A 20,857-nucleotide genomic window follows, 5' to 3' on the forward strand; every position below is an offset into this window, starting at 1 on the left:
TTTCGGTCGACTGTAGTATTTGCAAACATGTACTGCCAACTCTACATCAATATTTTTAAGACCCATTTTATCACAATATAAATTTTGATTATCGATCAGATCATCTTGACTGGGAGCCACCATTTTGTTTGAAGCAAGTGAAATGAGCGGTAGAATCTGATTGGTCATAGGAAGGGCATAGCAGGGACATAACTCTTAATAGCCACTATTGGCGCTATGATCGAGCCCAGAAATTCCAGTCCAGTTCTGCAAGGGTGAAACTGGACTTTTACAGTCAGTTAACTCCCTTACTTCGGAAGATAATACGCTACGAGTTCAACATGTTCAGTGAGAACAGTATCACTGTCTGTGATGAGAGCATCACATTGCAATTTTCCTTCTGTCATGTTGCTAAGAATGGTGGATTGAAAGCTATGTTAGAGATCATGTGTTGTGTTGCCACAGCTTTGAAGAGTATATTTCTGTTGTCACAGCGTGTCAGCTCACAGGAGGAAAGTCCAAAGTTCCCAATCTCGGTAGAAACTTGCACAGGCAAGGGGCACAGCTCTACATTGCAAATTGCAATGCCTTAGAACCATGTGCAAACAAATTAATATTTAGTCACTTAATGTTGCATCAACAATATCTTGGCCACATGAACATTATGTAGACATGTCAGATCATGATGAATACTACTGAACAGTTTATGTTCATCATGTTCATATCTGAACATGCTGAACAGAGCGACAGCATCAGCTACGATCCACATGGATCATACTGGCATTCTCAGCAAAACCACACATTCTCCCCACCATCTTCACTAGTTGGTGGTTATGACATGCAATTTACCAACCCCCAAATGCCAACAGGACACATCTGAAGAATTCAAGTACTTCTGAAAATGGAGATTCTGAACCGTAAATCTTCTCCAACATCTCTCATGAAAATAAATAAAAACAAAGCCGGTGAATAGATTTAATGATGTCTGTAATTTAATAGTTCATGAAGCATGTTCATATCCTCTGTAAATCAATGGCAGAGCCTTGGGTATATATTAAATCAAACAAAAACAGCATTGTTGTTTGGACTACAATGTCCGCGATTGGACTACCAATACATTTACGCCAATAGTCATGAGTTGCATTATAGGATGGAAGTATTATTTGTTGTGTAATAGTTCATTAATATGTATAACATTTAGAAAGTTGAGTAACCGGTAGTTACACTGTATCCAAGGATGAGGTGAGGTGGACGTTGCATTCAAGATTTTTTCACTTATGTAGCGACATACATGCACATGACGCATGCGTGTGTTGCACTGTGTGTCTGCTTGTACTTTTATAGTGCTGACCCACGGAGATAACAGGCCACAGTTAAACACGTATACCCCACCCAGTCAGTATACTGACTCCGAGGTAATGGTAAAAGTATCAAGTCCTATTTTCTTCAATTCAGAGGTATTTTACCAATGTATTCACTGTATACAAAACCTAAATTTTGCATTAAAGCATCAGTTAAGCACAAGTCTCTGTTAAGGCCTAGATAAACCCCTGCATATTTAGGTTGCAATTAACATTATGTTCTATCATCGCTGTGTCAAAGAAGAGAAGACATCTGCAGCACTAACATGACTGTAAAATGTGCCCTGACTTTAATTACTTTGTCCTCCTGTTTTAGAAGTTAATCACTGTCTAGACCATCCATAATCTGATCTGCTGTCTGCTGCTCATCAACTAGGGGGTCTTCTATGGACTGTTCTGCCGACTTAGTGCTGCCTACAATCGGTTCATCTGGTTTTGATAATCCCTGCTTATCGGATTGTTCCTGATGTACATTTGTATCTGATGACTCACAAACTTGATGCAGATTACTTTCCAAACTGTCTTTACGAGAATCATTCGCTGACTCTTCTGTTGTAGCTTCGGGCAACTCAACTTTTGAATTTTCAGAACATAACTTCTTGCCTCCTGTTTCCCGAGAGCAACTTGAATCTCCAGAAGGCCCATGGGTTGTTGTTTTAGCTTCATCAGCCTGATCTACCTCCATGTCCGTGGCGTGTTCTGAGAACCTGTTAACAGGCAGTGTGCCCTCGGTGTTGTCAACCCTTTCCTTACAAGTTGTAGGACTGCTTATGATCGGGTCCTTGGAAGATGGTAGGCAAATACTGTCTTGTGTCCGACTATCAACTTGTTCAGTATGTTTAGAAGAATGGTCTGTATCCGACGCCTCCTTTATGCTTGTGTGCTTGGATTCTTCTGTCTGTTCAGCTGGGGTTGACATAACAGCAGGGGAAACATCAGATCCCACAGACTCTTTATTTGAATCTGAAATGAAAGTTTGTGTTAATAAATACTCATCATGGGATTTGACATCTTGTAATAGTGAGTGAGTGAGGTTTTACGCCCCTTTTAGCAATATTCCAGCAATATCACGGCGGGGGACACCAGAGATGGGCCTCACACATAGTACCCATGTCGGGAATCGAACCCGGGTCTTTGGCGTGATGAGCTAACGCTTTAACCACTAGGCTACCCGACCGCCATCAATCTTGTAATAACATATACAAGGCAGCTGAAAAGCCTTCATGGTTGTCATGACGTTATAATATTTGATGTGATGTCACTTCTATGAGACATTTCATTTGACCCTATTCGCATTTCCAGTCACGAACTAACAGTATGATGGCAGTCAAAGGGAAGATGTTAATGTCCCTCATAAACATTTCACAAAAATATGTGTACACTGGCATCTCGACTTGATGGCGTTTAAGTAACTATCAGAATTAACTGATGGAATCCCAATTGGGATTATTATTCAGTGAGTAAACTAGTCCTCTGCCTGGGTTGCGCATGCTTGCTGGTGCTACATAACAGCCAACTAGCTAGCTGAGGCGAAGCATTATAGGGCAGTGAACCAGTTTAATTCAGCAAGGAGTTGTGTAAAAGGAGGTAATTACAAATCTTTTTTGAAGAATACAATGCATCCTGCCAACTTTCGCACTTATCCGATGGCAACAAAATCATATTTTCCCCACTTGCCAGGCAAGTCGGACATACTTATTGAACACCCCTGCCCATAGGGGTGTCCCAACTAGCACCACTGACCAGTTGTCTTCTGAGCTAGCCTGGCAGCCCTCTTCTCCATGGCCAGTCGTTTGTTTCTCTCCATCCTCTCCTTCTGTTCAGGCGTCATACCCTGCAAGGACAGGATCATTGTGAGTGAACAGCATTATATTCCATCATGACCATGACGTGCAGTAATTCAGCTCTCAAGACGACCAGGTGACGTGAAATGGTTTTTGAAGTCACGTTAAACATTGCACGCACATAGCGATGTTGCATATGTATTGTGACAAAACTGATTTTGATACCCATCTTACGTTAGGTGTGCTATTGAGGGTGGTGCTGGGCGTGGTGACAGGTGCCCTGGCCTCTGCTGCAGGGGTGGTGGGTGTGGCCAGTAGGGAGGTGAGGGGGGCCTGCTGGGATTGCGACCTCTTCTCCTGTTCTTCTCGCATAATTTCATCGAATGCCTCCTCTGCATCAAAATCTTGTTGACCCTGGAAAAGGGGAGCGAGTGAATTTCTTCAAACAATTTTTTTTTTCTGTCATGACGTTACACATTGCTAATACATCAATTCTAGTTTGGGAAAACACATTCCCAATGTAGTACTTTATTTTTAAAAGAAGCTTACATGCCTGTAGCTTCCTTCATTACAAAGTTATTTAAGCACTTTAAGTTTAATGACACCAGTTCCAGTATGCATTGGTATGTCCAATGCATTACAACTTTGAAACCGAAATTCCTGTCTCTAGCAACCTTGACAAATATGAAAGCGCTTTTGCTCTTCACCTTGACCTTCAATTTCTGTTTTTTTTTCAACCTAGGCATATGACAAGTAGGGTAAGTTATCTTTTATCATAACTGGCTATAAATGGTTTGATTTTTCAAGACTTGATATGAAATTCCCTGAAATTTGAGCAAAGTTTCATAGAAATGAGACCTCTACTGACCTTGAACTTATACAGATGTCATTCAAAACACCATCTTATACATGCTAGAGGTGAGGTCAAATGGGGTTAAACGTCGCGTCCAAGATTATTGCACTTATATAGCGACGTGCATGCACGTGTATGTGTGTGTGGCTGCTTGTACTAGTCAGGACTGATGCCGATTTATAGTGCTTGCACACTGAGATACCATGCCGCAGTTTAACATGAATAGTGAGTATGGTTTTACGCTGCTTTTAGCAATATTCCAGCAATATCACGGCAGGGGGGTCACCAGAAATGGGCTTCACACATTCTACCCACGTCGGGAATCGAACCCGGGTCTTCGGCGTGACGAGCGAACGCTTTAACCACTAGGCTACCCGACCGCCCCTTAACATGAATACCCCACTCAGACACAGTATACTGACTCCAAGCGGACCAGTCCTTGTTTTAGCCCCTTAATGCCGAGCGTCAGCCAGGGTAACAACAAGTACCACCTTTAAACGTCTTTTGGTATGACGCGGCTGGGGATCGAACCCCGGACCTTCCGCTCTCCGGGCGGATGCTCTACCATTAGACCATGGAGGCGGTCTACACATGCTAGAGATCTTGTATACTAAACTTAGTCCAATTTCATAAACATTCAAGTTACATGCAAGCTTTATTTATGCCTAGAAGATACTGAGGACATTGACCTCCAAGGTCCTCCAACAAATCAGAACCATCTACGGCAGTGAAGCTCAAATTTGCGCAAACACAATAAGACCTGTTGAAGGGGACTGCTTAATCACCAGGATTATTATTCCTGTAGTTTCTACCCTCTACTCACCCGACGAACTGGTCTCTCTGCCTCGGTCTCTTCTTCCTCCTTATCATCTTCGTTGTTATCCTCAAAGTCCTCCTTCAGGATTGGTATGTCCAGGCGCATCTTCTTTATGCACGTCTAGCAAATACAAATAGATAGAAAGCTGCAATGTAACATGATGTAAAAAAAAAGTTCGTCCCAATCTATATTCCAATCTTCTCAGCAAAAAGCATGAAAGTACAAGCAACCATTGTAACCAGTTTTGGAAATTAGGGATGAACTTGGGGTCTTTGAAGTTTGTAGCTAGGGTATTTTGAAAAGGCGTGGAAGTGAGCTTCCTTTTTGTAAATCAACAATGCCTAAATTCAACATGTTCAAGTGTGTTGTCATGAAAATGTTTTGCAAGAGTGAGTGAGTGAATAGGGTGTCACGCTGCTTGTAGCAATATTCCATCAATATCATGGCAGGGGACACCAGAAATGGGCTTCACACATTATACCAATGTGGGGAATCGAACCCGGGGCTTTGCCGTGACAAGTGAACTAATTAACCACTAGACTGCCCCACAAGCCCTGTTTTGCAAGAAAAGCCTTTAAAATTATATACTGTAGCAATAAGAATGATAAGGAATCACTTGGTGACAAACTGTAAGAGTTTGGGGGTGGTCATTTTGCTTGTACTCTCCCCCCAAAAAATATATATAAAATTTAAAAAAAAACAAAAAATAAATAAATAAAAAAAAAACATCCCCCAAGGTCACAGTTTGGGTTATAAAACTCCTCACACTGGTGTTTGCCTACCTGCACCTCCTTCTTGGTACCCAGCTTCTCAACGCGCTCCAACACCTCGTCAAAGGGCATCATGGGAAACAGACGGTGAGCCCAGTGTTCCAGGTACTTCATCATCACCCTCAGGTCTTCAGCCTGGAAATACACAATCGGTTTCTCACTACATCGGCATGTCACAGAACAGAACAAAACACCTTATGATTGATGACCTAATATTCAAAATCATGTACAAACATCTTTCTCCAAGGGTGAACAGACCGTGAAGTATTGTACAACCAAGGTAGACTTCTAAAGTATTTTATCCAAGGCATTATCATAATCTGTTGGGTAATTTGAGACAAAATCCAAGTAATAAAAATATATTACATGGATTTGCTGACATGGCAAATCAGGTATTTCATAAAATAATAACCCAAACACTTAGGTTATCACTTCACCTGACAGTGTTCCTTCACAATATACTCCAACTCAATACTGTTTTACTGACTGACAAAATATGTCCGCTCAACATATGTATGCCAAAATTGAAATGTAACTTCTGTCCTCTGCATGTTGTGAGAACTGTTTACCACTGAGTGAGTGAGTATGGTTTTTCAGCTGTTTTTAGCAATATTCCAGCAGTATCACGGCGAGGGACACCAAAAATGGGCTCCACACGTTGTACCCATGTGAGGAATTGAACCAGGGTCTTTGTCTTGACGAGCTGATGCTTTAACCACCAGGCTACCCCACTGTCCCAGACTATACCACTGTCATCTTTAGTTACTAACATAATCCATAATGACCACGGTGCATATACAGTGATTCACCTAAACTTGCTCAGAGACAGGTATATGGCCCCAAGTCTGCAACAAATGTCAGTTAAAATTCCCAATCTGAATTAAAACTCTGCAGAATTTACATTAAAAACATCCAGTTTTGAAGAGCAATATTTTCCCAATGTGCCTGCCAAGGGCACCGAGTCTTAATTCCTAGATAAACCCCTGATTTACTATAGAAGAAGGGCCATTGGGCATAGAATGCTGACCTCATGACCTCGACCTTTGAACTTGACATCCTTGAAAACCCGAGGTAGAACAGGAATTCCTCTGTCTCCGCTCAGTCTGCCAGACAGAATACATTCATGCAAATAACATTCAACATGGTATTCATAACATCTTCAATATCGTTTGGTATACACTACGTACTGCCACCACTTGTGAATATATACAGCTGTAAGGGAGTAAAAGTGACTCAGTACTTCAGTCCGGTAATGAAATGAAGCCATGTTTGATTATCACAAGGTCAAACAAGCTCTACTCCCTGCAGGGGAGATCCCTACCTTTGCTCGATAGTGAAGCAATGCGCAGAGTTGATGGCTGCAAGGGCATTGCAAATGTTGCATGAGAAATACTGCCACCATATCAATGAGCACTCACAGTGGTTGAAAATTCAATCAAATGTTACTAGACCAAGGGCAAGTATGACCAACATTCTTACTCGCCTACTTTCAAATGTTCTGGCCCAAAATCAAGCTAATAAATTCAGCAAAATGTTACATCAACAAAACTAAGAATCAGAGACACACCTATTCTCCATGGATTTCTGTAATAAAAGAGTTAATCTGACCCATTTGTCTTATTTATTCACTCCTTATCTTATCTTCAACACAGACACAGTGAGTCTTAGAACACATTTGCTGCTGCATGATACAGGCTCAGGTGCAGCCTCTTTTACTACAGACAAGATATGTCTAAGACATAAGCTTGTCTCCACCACCGAAGAAACTTAAAATAGACTGCTATGACATGATCTGGCATTTGTGAAACCGGCAATGTAAATTGTAATTGTAGATATCCCTATGTGTGCTTATGGGGTAAAGGGAGGCTACTCTATCCTTCACTAGCTGGAAGGTTGTGATTTGATGTGTGCTTATATCACATGGAAGCAAAAGACTGCAGCTTCACGTACAGTGATCTCTCGCTATTGTGCCTTTCAATATAGTGCTAACTCATTTGTAGCGAGCAGTAACGCATGGCTCCCAAAATTTATGAACATTTTTAACAAACTCAAGTCTTACACTGACACGATGTGTTTTCCCAATCACAACAGGACATTTCCTGCTGATCACTCAACACCGGGAATACCAATTAACAAATCCAAACTGAAGTCCGCAATTTAGTCCTATTATTACACTGTCTGGTTATATAAAGATGTTTGTTGTATATCTGGACTGATGCTTGTAGCATATTTATTAATTTTAGTCAAAATTTCATTCAATGTTGTTTAGATTAATTTTGGTGAAAGTGTGGGTAAAGGGATCGGTTGATCGCACAACTCACCGTTATTTACAGCAACCACAGTCAGGTTATACCTATTGATGCCTTGAAACAAACTTTAGTGGAAGGGGAATGGATACATGTATCATCAATGCCATACCTTGGCTCGTTACAAGTCATATTTGTTGTAGATTGACTGTTATGTGTCAAAGTTTTCTCCTCGGTGGTGACTGGTGTCATCAAAGCTAGGCCTAACAAAGCTTCAAAAGTCGGCACTAGACCTAACTCGCATTACAAATTCGAAGAAATGTAGTCAACTATCTGTCATTCCATTTCCAAGAAGCATGTGCCATATATGGAATTGTTACTACGATTTATCACTGAAACCAGCCTGCTTCTTGTTGACCTGACATTGAAGTGTATTAATCCCATTGGTTGACTGGTGTCGCTGTATGCAAATTATTTTGCCAGCCTGTGACACAAGCAAAATATCAGCCAGTCAAATATCGTAACATGACAGGATTACATACTTCTGAAACTTGACCCAGTTAATTTTGTGTGCTCTTCTAATCAACGCCGCAGGAATGTTTTCTTGGTCTGTCAGTGAGATGTCATTTCATCTGTGACACGTCTCCATCCTCTTCCTATGACTAAGCATTGCGTGACTTTATTTGCATGGATCTATCTAGGAATCTCGGAGCTCCTACCAGGCAAACTAATCAATCTTTATGTTCAAAATTGGCACAGAGCAGGTCTAGATAAATCCATGCCAGACACAGAACAAGATACCAACCTTGTGGCATCTAGTTTAGGCTGTGGTCGCCTCACCACCTTCTTGCCTGCACCTCGCATCCCCTTCAACTTGGCCAGCACTTCAGCATTTTCTGCAGAAGAGAAGTCCAGCATGGAAATATGTCATAATAAAAACATACCGTATTTGACGTAATAAGCGTCCAGGGTGCTCTCAAAATTAGAAAGAGGGGGCTCTTATTAGAATAATATTTTGGTGGAAAAAAACAGAGTTGAAAGATAAATTTTGTGGTTAATGCTGACAGCCTGAAAAGTTTATATACGACATATATATTTTTCCAGAATTTAATTGCCCATAATTCAGGATGCATATAACACACGAGTGTGTATTATACGTGAATAAATAAATCTTTTGTACATTGATCAATCGAAAGGGGTGCTGATTAGATTAAGAAATATCGCCATGGGCGGTTTTAGCTGGGGCACTTATTACGTCGAATACGGTATCTAGATTTGGGGAGAAAACAACCCGTCACTCTGGATTGTTACTGGTCTAAGACTAACGAACTAGTGTCTGTATATACCCTGATATATATACAAAAAACTTTCTTTGACATATGACTAGTCTTCATACTTAAGCAGGGTTCTGGTTTTTGTTGCTGTAGAATTTGAATCTACAGAACCCCCAAATCTTTAACAGTTGACATAAGGGTTGGAAAAGGATCTCTCGACGTTCATCTTAGTTTCAAAACCTGTGACCATGGTGACATATTGCAAAATATATTCTGTACAGTGCTGTAAACACCCAGCATGAATGTTCAACAATACAACAGCAATCGCTGCAATGGTGTAACTGACAGCAACACTAATGTTAATGACCATGTTGACTGATTTCTATCATCGTTAACATCCCACTCATATATATGTGGCAAACTTCACCTGGGTCCTGACTAAGGGGCACATCATCGTCTTCTTCACCCAGGGGCTGCAACTCCGCCGGGAGATCCGGCAGTACTGAGGGGAAATCTCCATCATTGTCATCTCCGTTTGCGAAGATCCCATCCATATCTAGCGGCACAGACTCCATGTTCAAATGCCTTCTCTGCTGCTGTGATTAAACATAACAACAAACTTTAACCCAGTTTCCTTGTCAAAATATTCTGATTGAAGGTTAAAATAATTTTTAAAAATTCTGGAAAAGGTGATCAGCGCTGTCAACCATGTTTGTCCAGATGGACTCAGCAATCTTGTACAGTATTACTCAGTATAATGAGTAAGTGAGTTGCACTTGAAACAGTACTTCTTTTATATGAGGTTCATGTGGGAGAAAAGCCTGAAGTGATGCTGGTCCACACCAGCTTTGTTAAATCAACAAGTACTGGCATGGTGCAAACATTGAAACATAATCATGATTATTCCAACCCACATCTGTAGATTTCTGGCATGGTTTCAGATGGGTTGGTTATTTTTTACTGGCAAGCCAGGATAAGTTGAGTTGTGACAATTAACCCTGTATGACTATGTATGTCTCTATAACTACACTGGCGCATACCATCGTGATAAAAGGGGTAGTGGGTGGTCCATGACAAGTAGTACGATGGATATGTGCATGTCCCATCTCGGCTAACAACAACTTCTAGAGGCGAGTTCAACAGCACATAATAGTATGTGCTGATGTGAAAATGGTGACAGAAAATTTGCACAGATAACAACAATTGAGAAGTAGCTGTAACCACGGACTTGTATATATTGTCTGTGCTGTAACAAACCAAATATGGCTGCCAAAACTCTGTGTACCGCCTACTTGTCTCAAACACGTTTTGTGAGTTGGTTCAACTTATCGTGGATGGGTTATAGCCAAAACGGCACCTCAACTCAAGCGAAAGCGGCTACTATTGCCTGGCGAAAACGTCAACTTACTTTTTTTTTTTACCTTGGTCAAATAAATGATATTGAACATTGTAACTTGCAAACACCAATAATTGTGAGATGATAAAACAAGTTTACATTAGAAATTGGCCTCTACTCCAACTATAATCCAACTTAGCTTATACGCAACTCAACATATTGTGAAAACATAACATGCTTTGAAGAAAAAAAATAGAAATTAAACTCACATGGTCTCTTACAAACACAAATAATTGTGAAATTGTGAAATAAAACAAGTAAGAAATTTCACCCCTACTCCAGTTTACTTGCCTACTCTGATTGGGAGGCGCAGTTAACTTATTGTGAAAACACTATATGTTTTGAAGTTTTAAAGCCCTTTACTCAATTTAAGCTGAAACTGTATTCAAGAGGCCTTGCATGGTTATGTCAGATAACAATTATTCACAATGGCCTTTCGATGTGTTGCATGCGAGAAGAATGTCAGAAAAAATCAACATGCTGTATCCTGTGATAACTGTGACCAGTGGACCAATCGTGTACTGGACTTTCTATGGCCCGTTATCATGGTTATAGAGAAATTTGCAGGACTGAAGAAGACTTCCCATCCCGCTGTTTGAGATGCGTAGATCCTGTCATTGAAGAGGTCATCGTTAACTTTGATGTCAGTTTCCAATCAGAAGATGCAGAAGAAATGAGAGTACCAGACCTATCGGAAATTCACATTACGGCTTCAGATGTAGATCTACTCTTAGAAGACGAAGATCACTGTAACAAGTAACTATTTTATTTCAAAGTATTTGTCAAAATATATAATTAAAAATATAATAATAATAAGAACTGTATATATGAACATATGTACTTATCTGTGAAAACAGGATATACCATGTAAATACCTCACATACATGTAATGTCTTGCGGAGTTGCCGTTTTAGCCTGCACCCATCCTGGATTACCAGTAACTGAGTAAGTTCAGATTGAGTCATCCAAAATATCCTAAACATCATTGTCAGATTTGACAATGATATATCAAATGTTGCAACTTAAAAAAAACCTATGAAATTGACCTTAACTTTAAACACTGCTGTAAGGGGCGCAACTCTATACATTATTTGAGGCAGAAAAAACGATGTCAGATTTGCTTCAAAAAGTTCAATTGAATACCCCTGCACACATACATATTCGACCTGCGTGTGTGTTTATTATTGCTGAATGCTTTTGTTTACATAATACCTATCTTGTTGTTTTGGTGGTACAATATACAACAGATAGTTTAGGTAAACGGATGGAGAGTTAGCCAATTACTAGTATTAATAGTAATTAATAGTTCCAATATCAACTTTAGATGTCTTAAATTGTTTGATAATTGAGTTAATACACAAGTTCATTAACGAGTGATAACTGTCATTTTCATTTTGTTAACAATAATTAGAGAGATATGTCTTCATGCCCAATGTTGAAATAGTGTCTGTGAATGTGATTGTATTCATAAACACTGATAGTAAACGAAACAGCTGATGACGATGTGTGAGAATGTTGGCCGAGGAATTCATGATGAATGCCCTCCAATATATATTCAGCGGATCCATGAGCTAATTACAACTTGTCATTCGTCTAAACTTACGTCAATCTCGTATGCAACACAGCGTCTCTGTTATAACGTGAAGAACACCAAGCTATCTTAGATATCGAAGGGCAGCTGTTTCGCGGCAAATCCTTTGAACTTCGGAAGTTGAGTTCACGCATGCGCCGATTTTCATCGTCTGCAGTACTTCCGGTAGATATCTAAACTTACTGTGCCTCTCATAAAAATAAGTGTAGTGGAAATATTGCCATGAACCTATTACCGTTGGGTTTGCACGGATCCAGTCTGAATTATTTGAAAACAAATGAGGAAAATCTTACAATTTTTTTATTACAATGGGAATTTTAGAAGCTGTAGATAGAAACAGTTTGTATTACAAATGTACACTGACTACTGTACACCACGTTTTTCAAGTCTAAAAGAAAGTAATCATTTGTTCTTCATATTTCGGCGAAGATAAGAACGACATATATGTTATGTTGCAGCAAGAAATGTTTCGAAAATTGATACTTCTCTTCAATATGTTAGAATATGACCTCCACAACGAATAGAGTGAGTGAGTTTGGTTCAACGCTGATTAGAAAGTTATTTCAGTTATTCGGGTATATCACGGCGCGTCAGCTTGATATGAGAGGAAAGCCTGAAGTGCTGCCGGTCTTAGACGCTTACCACCATGGGGAAACCCATGAGTACGGGTATGGTTCTGACAAACCTAAAAAACACAATCAGAATTCGATTTTTCTGGCATGAATATGTGGGACGAAACCTAGTCTTATTATACGGGTACATATACTTTCTAGGTGAGATACACTTACAAAATGTGTGTTACTATGCAATGAAACCTATTAATTTCTTTATGTTTTTGAAAACGTCAAAAGTATTCAAGCTTAAAACGTCCACGATATCCAACTGAGATATTACCGTCGTGTGTGTGTGTGTGTGTGTGTGTGTGTGTGCGTGTGTGTAGGTCTTCAGCAAGTCATGCCTGTCGTAAGAGGCGACTAATGATATCTTTTTCTAATCACGTCACCTGAAGAAATTTACATCTGTACTTTGGACGCCGCTACTAGTGAAAATATAAACTGTCAGGTCACACGAGATAAACATATGTTTCTGCATAGTGACGGGTTCCACCTGTGGGGCAGGTTATGCTCACCTATTTGCGAACATCTGGTGTCATCACTGGCTAAACCTGGGGCTAAACCAAGGACTGGCCGTCTCGGTATACTGGGTCTGTGTCTGAGTGGGGTATTCATGTTAAACTGCGGCATGGTATCACAGTATAAATCGGCATCAGTCCGAACTAGTACAAGCAGCAACACACACAGGGATGCACATCGCCATATATGTGCAATTATCTTGGACGCGACGTTAACCCCATTTCACCTCCCCTGGGGGCAAGGGTGGCCCAGTCGTCTAAGGCGCCGCGATTCGCTGTGCAGAGTTGCGTCCCTTGAGCACGCCAGAAACCTATGATTGTGGGTTCGAATCCCGGTTCGGCCTGTTTATGTTTCTAGGTTTGTAGGTTTCACCGAAGTGGTAAACGTCTGAGACCTGCATCACTTCGGGCTTTCCTGATACGACTGGAATACTGTTAAAAGCGGCGTTAAACTCACCTCACCTCACCTCACCTCACCTCCCTGTTTAAAACTTGAATCTATATAGCAGCATGCCAAGCATGTTGGATGGCATTACCCAATACCGTTGTACGAAACATTAACATCATCGACTTGTGACAGAAGAAGTTGGGCAGTGATTGGCAGGTGATGAATGGTATTCCAGGTGCACAGCCGTTCAATCCAGCGGGGAGTACCTGCGTCCATTTGTACAGGTAGCGTTATCGACCGCCTGTCTCACCTGACAGGTAAATAGATGAGTTATAACGTCGGTAACTGCGAACCTCTTTTCTGAAGCGGCCGCCTGCAATAGAGGAGGACAGTGCAAGTGATGGGTGGCAATGTCCCCGTCTTTCCCGTTTGAACAGCCAACGTAGGAGACTGTCGGGTACGTTGCTTTGTTTTATACACAAGAACTTTTCTCAAGGTAGGATATTTATTAGCAGGGTGAATGGTTCATGTATTTGGTAACATTGACACAGGTTAAGTTGTTGTTATTCCTAATTACCATTTTAATAAGTTATTTGACATATAAAAGGTTGCAGTCGTATTAAAGTGCAGTGTTGTAGCATGGCACTGTACAACTATAGTGAGTGAGTGAGTATGGTGTTACGCCGCCTTTAGCAATATTCCAGCAATACCACGACGGGGTACACCAGAAATGGGCTTCACACGTTGTACCCATATCGGGAATCGAGCCCGGGTCTTCGGCGTGACGAGCGAACGCTTTAACCACTGGGCTACCCGACCGCCACGTACAACTACACCATTGGCGATGCTGTATATATTACAAGAACCAATAAACTATTGCTTGTTGATTCTTTCTAAACACATCATCGGATCAAGTCCATATAGATCACCTTTAAGGTCGAAGGCAGACAATACCCGTGAAGATGCTGGGTAGAATAGATTTTCAGCAACCCACGCTTGCCGAAAAAGACGACAATTCTTGTCGCAAGAGGCGACTAACGGGATCGGGTGGTCAGACTCGCTGACTTGCTTGATGCATGTCATCGTATCCCATCGTATGCGTGGGTCGATGCTCATATCGTTGTTATCTTATTCATTTTGTTGTCCTTACATGTACATATATATGCTTTCATAATAAGAAGTTGACATCCATACATTCTCTAACTTATGTATAAAAACAGTTCAAATATTATTGCAGCTTTTTGATAGATTGTTTTTCTAAGAAAAGTGTCATAAGTGCCCCTATTAACCCCTCCCAGGGTCTCCCATTTCTCCCCACCTCACATCCCAGGGTCACCCATCTCTCCCCACCCCAAACCCCCCCCCCCCCCCCCTTCCCAGGGTCACCCATATCTCTCCACCCCAACCCCCTCTTTCCACCGCCACCTGTCTCTCCCCACCCCATCCCACCTTTCCCCCTCCCAGGGTCACCCTTCTCTCCCCATCCAATCCAATCTCCCCACCCCACATTCAAGGGTCACCCGTCTCACCCCACCCCATCCCACCTTCCCCCCTCCCAGGGTCACCCATCTCTCCCCACCCAATCCGATCTCCCCACCCTACATTCAAGGGTCACCCGTCTCACCCCACCCCATCCCCCTTCCCCCCTCCCAGGGTCACCCGTCTCAAACCACCCCCTCCCCCCCTCCCAGGGACACCCGTCTCTCCCCATCCCACTCCCCCTCCCAGGGACACCCATCTCTCTCCACCCCAACCCCTCTTTCCACCGCCCAATCAAATTTTAATCAAAGGGTGGATTGGCTATATACAACATGCGAGATAGTGCATGGGAATAAATCTCGAATCAATTTGCGTTTGATAGTCATATGTACAAAAGCATATCACCAAACAAATAATTTAGTTATATGTTTTTCATACTTTTGCGCATAAAGCGTGTTCCCTTCCCGTACCCTCGAAAGACGACCTTGTTGAAACAACTGAATGGGTATATGACATTGCTGTGCTACCCTATACGACTGTAAGAACTCTTGCAGAGCCGGCTCCAGGGAGATGCTGTAATCAATGTGCGAGTGGTAGCAGGATTACGTCTCCCAGCCCCAGTGTCGTGTTTACTTACAGGCAATGTCAATGTTTGTCCAACGTAACCAGTTGAGTGAAAGGGTAATCAAACTATCCTTAATGTGTCAAACAGAAGGCAACTGGCACATTCATAACAGCAATCGGGCTAAAACGATGACGCGGATACCAGAACCAGGACTGAGAGAAGCGATCTTGTCTCACCCTGTATGTCCGTGGAATAAATCGACCTTACCAGGTACATATATGCTCGATAGACTATACTCAACAATACCGGGCACATCACATTCGGTACAACCCGTGGGTATTATACGTCTGGCTATGTAGGCTCCAACCCCCAAACATTTCTTTAATATAGATTTGGGAAACAAATTCTGTCAAATTATCCGCTGCCGCCTCAGATTCGGATGTAGTGACCTAAACGGAAATAAATTCGATAGATGCATAATTGACAGCCCAGGTTGTTCCTGTGGTCACCACTATGAAGACCCGCTACAATACTTCTTTGTTTGTTGCCATACTGAACTAATTAGAAGCAACTTATTATATTATATAAAATGATATGATATAAATACAGTACTTTACGGATGTGAAGGCCTGTCATCTGAAGCAAATCAAGAAATTCTTCTATCTGTCCATACTTTCATCAAAAATTCTGGTAGATATAATCTTAAATAATATACTCTTAAAAAAGAAGAAACGCAAAACGGATATTTGGGGGGCATAAAAGCAAACTAAGTGGACCAAGAGGTTCAAAATGAAAAGGTTTAATGTGTTAATTTGTCAATGACAAATTTCCCGTATCAAAATGATCACAACAGGCACATGCAAACCAGTAGACCCGTGAAGATCCGGGGTAGAATAGGCCTGCAGCAACCCATGCTTGCCGTAAAAGGCGACTATGCTTGTCGTAAAAGGCGACTAACGGGATCGGGTGTTCAGGCTCGCTGACTTGGTTGATGCATGTCATCGTATCCGAATTGCGTGGATCGATGCTCATAACGTCAATCACTGGATTGTCTGGTCAAACCTCGATTAATTACATACCGCCGTCATATAGCTGGAATATTGCTGAGTGCGGCGTTAAACAACAAACAAACAAACATTAGTCGGGAAACACGTACGATTCGGAAAAACGAACCCAGTGCATTAACAGAAGGGCCATGGAGCTACACGAACTGCACGTGCAGCAGCACTATGAACGGTATTAAAGTACAGGGTTTTTGATTGCCTGGCATCTGCGTCAATCGAACAGTGACAATTCAACAATATTCCAATATTAACTGCAATTCCCTAGTTTGACTTGTACCATATGTTCCCGTACTTTTTCAAATAAACAATTGACTCTGCGTGTGTTCATGTCGGGTGCCACAGGTGGGGCAGGATACGCTCACCTTACCGCGAACACCTGGTATCATCACTAAGTGGTAGTGATCAATAAGTACATACTTATGACATATAGCATGATATATGACATAAGAGCCGAAATCGATGTTGTTGATGAAAACCCTGACACATCAGCCTCTTCCATCTGTCCATACTTTCATCAAATATTCTGGTAGATATAAACTTAAATAATATACTCGTCATAAAAAAGAAACGCAAAACGGATATATTTGGCTATAAAAGCAAACTTAAAGGACCAAGAGGTGCAAAATGAAGAGGTTTAATGTGTTATAGTGTCAGTAACAAATTTCCCGTATCAAATATGATCACAACAAGGGACATGCAAACCATCAGTCGGGAAACACGTACGATTCGGAAAAACAACATGCCAAGATTAACAGAAGTGCAAAGAAAAAGCGCCATGGGCCGCTTGCAGGCAGAGGAATCCCGATCAGCTGTAGTCAGACTTTTCAACGTAGCACCCAGCACTATCACAAGGCTATGGGATCGGTTTCAACAGCATGGGCCAACACGTAATCGGCCCAGGTCGGGACGATCAAGAGTAACCACCCTTGCCTAAGATCGCTACATTCGACTGCGCCACCTTCGTGAAGAAACGACCACATACATCTCAACCGCATCTCAAATACCCAGACTGCGCAGAATCTCCGACCAGACCGTACGAAACCGTTTAAGAGCAGCAGGCCTACGTGCAAGACGTCCTGTTCGACGCGTCATATTGAGTCGACAACATCGTCAACAACAACTGCATTGGTGTCGTCAACACAGGGTATGGCCTCAACTGCGATGGAGAGATGTCTGGTTCAGCGACGAATCAAGATTTCTCCTCCGTCGGGTCTATAGACGTCGGGGAGAACGTTACTCCGGAAACTGCGTACAGGAAGTGTACAGGTTTGGTGAGGGTAGCGTTATGATGTGGGCGACTATCTCTCTCGTATATATATATATATATATATATATATATATATATATATATATATATATATATATATATATGGTCCATATCCAGGGCAATCTTACGTCTCAACGATACATCAACGAAATTCTCCAACCACACGTCCTCCCAATTGCAGCCAAGAGCAACGGTGTATTCCAGCAGGACAACGCTCGACCGAATACAACACGGATCAGAAGAGCCTGTCTACACAACAACAACGTTGATGTTCTCCCCAGGCCCTCCAGATCCCCGGATTTGAACCCGATAGAACACCTGTCGGATTAATTGGATAGACGCCTACGCCGACGTCAATCACAACCCCAGACGTTGCAGCAGTTGGCTTTTGCGTTGCAGGCCGAGTGGGCTACCATTCCCCAGGATGTGATTCGCATACTCGTCTCTTCCATGGGCAGGAGATGTCAGGCCGCTATCGATTCCAACGATGGTAGCTGATCTTCACCTTGGACTTTTCCTATGTACCGATAACTGAGATTACTACAATCACCAAGTGTTCTCCCACAACATTTTGGCTCAATACTTTGTACGTTTCCTCGTATAAATGTATTTTCCTACCTCACACAAATCTGGCTTTGCGTTTCTTTTTTTGAAGAGTATGCACCAAACTACAATATATATGTATCTTGTGAACATTATGTAGTACTTTATACTACGAATAGCCCCATGATTCTGATTATCAATACCGGACACTGCTGATCATGCTTGATAACTGACCACCAAGGTATTTTTGTGTAAATATACTGAACAACAAAAGTTCCTGTGACATTGAATAAGATTTAATGCAAAGTTATGCTTTTTACCAAATCTGAATCAATTTCGGTTTGCAACAGATAAAAGACTCCTGTAAGTGTACAAATGGTTTAATTTGCCATACTGACTTCAGAAAATGCGTGATTTCATAAAAAAACATGAACATGCCAAAATGTCAATTTACAAATCAATAGCGTGTGTGTCCACCTCTGGTTGGAATGCAAGCAACACATCTTCGTCTCATGGAATGGACCAGGCGTCGCACAAAGTCCTGTGGGATATATGTCCATATCTGCTGGAGCATGTTTCGAAGTTCCTGGAGTGTCTGTGGAACACGTGGTTGACGTCGAAGGCGCCGATCCATCTCATCCCACATGTGCTCGATTGGTGAGAGATCAGGGGAGCGAGCCGGCCAGTGGATGACATTCACGTTGTTTTGTTGAAGAGAATCCTGAACAAGTCGAGCAATATGACGGGCGGGCGTTGTCATGTTGAAAGGTAATGGCGGGGCCATGACGACGCAAACACGGTAGAGCAACAGGGCCGATGATCTCGTCGCGGTAGCGCTGTCCATTGAGATTTCCCTCTACCACTATCAAACGGTTCCTCTGTCTTGCTGTAATCCCACCCCATACCATATCGCTGCTGCCCCCGAACCGATCTTCTTCCATGGCACAATGATTGACGTAACGTTCACCCCGACGTCGGTACACTCGAATCCGTCCAATGCTGTGGCTGAGGTGAAAACGAGACTCGTCAGTGAATAGAACTTGTCCCCACTGCATGGCCGTCCAGCGAGACGCTGTCTGCACCACTGTAGACGTGCTTGACGGTGGTTTCCTGTCCTTCTGGCGACAATCCCGGCACATCTGAGGCGGCGACGTACGGTTTGTGAAGATATTCGTCGAAGGCCAGGGATGCTTCTTGCAGTCACTGTTGCTGGCTGGAATCGATTTCGTAGGTGTGTTGTTCGAATCCAGTTGTCTTGTCGATTATTGGTTACGCGTGGCCTGCCGCTCCGAGGATGGTCTCTGACTGCATTCGTCTGTTGCCAACGTTGCCATAAACACCAAATGTGAAAAATACTCTAAAACAAAAATTATGTTTAAACCGAACCGAAATCGTTCAGTGGACTAACTTCTCGAGCAGATATTTTTTTATGATTAAGGGAGGTGTTTCGTTTTTTTTTGTTTCATATTTTTATGCATTTGCACCACATAAAACAACACTATGATACTAACAGTCGATGCTGAACGGTTCTCTTTGGTATGATCAATCTTATTCTCGACTACTGTGTCGGTTGGCATTTTTACCAATTCTATTGACCCGTGTGCCGCACTGAACTCCACTGTACATAAGGGCTGGGACGAGTCCGAATTTACGACCCGGGTACCCACCGCTCTATTACCCGACCCTTCCCACTGTAGGTCTCAAGAGATAGGTACAAAATGTCCGATTGGGCATTTTGTTTTCCATAGCCTTGGTAAAATGTATTTAAATACATGTAATAAACAATCTGGCCATGTATACACTGAAGTTGACTTAAGTTATATCTTTATTCAACCATATGAAAGGTCAGAAGGAATGGGTGCATAGTCAGAAAGAAATGCGAACATTAGTGACTTGTAGTGTAACCACAGAGTTCCAGATACTTTTTGTCATTAAACAATATATAGGCAAATCAAAAACTTCACATTTTTAAAAGTAATCCCATATATGATATACAACGGACAAATGTATCAGAGAAGGTAATTTTTAATCATTAATGTCCAAAGAAGGATTTTAATTAACAGTGGTAACCATAATTTGTTCTAAGCACCTACGGTATTCGGTAATAACATCAACAGTTTAAATCATAAGTCCCAAGCACAGAATCTGATGGCACACAAGTTCAGTTGAGTGTATGGCCACCAGCTGCGTGACAACTGCCACACAACGCCTCCGCATGGACCTTGTGATGCTTGTGAACACATGATTGGGAAGACGACGCCATTGTTGCTGCAAAATGGTGCCAAGATCTTGCAAATTCTGTGGTTGGTTCTGGAGAGTGCGCAGACTTCTGCCAAGAGCATCCCAGA

General features: G+C 42.0%; 1 protein-coding gene across 1 annotated transcript; it reads right to left on the bottom strand.

Moving 5' to 3' along the window:
- Positions 1–993: 993 nt before the first annotated feature.
- Positions 994–12,168, bottom strand: LOC139466862 (TIMELESS-interacting protein-like). The gene is made up of 9 exons (XM_071248601.1): positions 12,084–12,168; positions 9,512–9,680; positions 8,616–8,706; positions 6,592–6,667; positions 5,577–5,699; positions 4,801–4,914; positions 3,359–3,538; positions 3,084–3,174; positions 994–2,303 (listed from the first exon to the last, which is right to left on the bottom strand). The coding sequence occupies exons 2-9, from the start codon at positions 9,657–9,659 to the stop codon at positions 1,660–1,662; spliced, it is 1,467 nt and encodes a 488-aa protein (XP_071104702.1). The 5' UTR covers positions 9,660–9,680; positions 12,084–12,168; the 3' UTR covers positions 994–1,659.
- Positions 12,169–20,857: the final 8,689 nt, after the last annotated feature.

Source organism: Haliotis cracherodii, unplaced genomic scaffold (assembly GCF_022045235.1).
Source record: "Haliotis cracherodii isolate W230 unplaced genomic scaffold, xgHalCrac1.p SCAF_1, whole genome shotgun sequence".
NCBI classification, from domain to species: Eukaryota; Metazoa; Mollusca; class Gastropoda; order Lepetellida; family Haliotidae; genus Haliotis; species Haliotis cracherodii.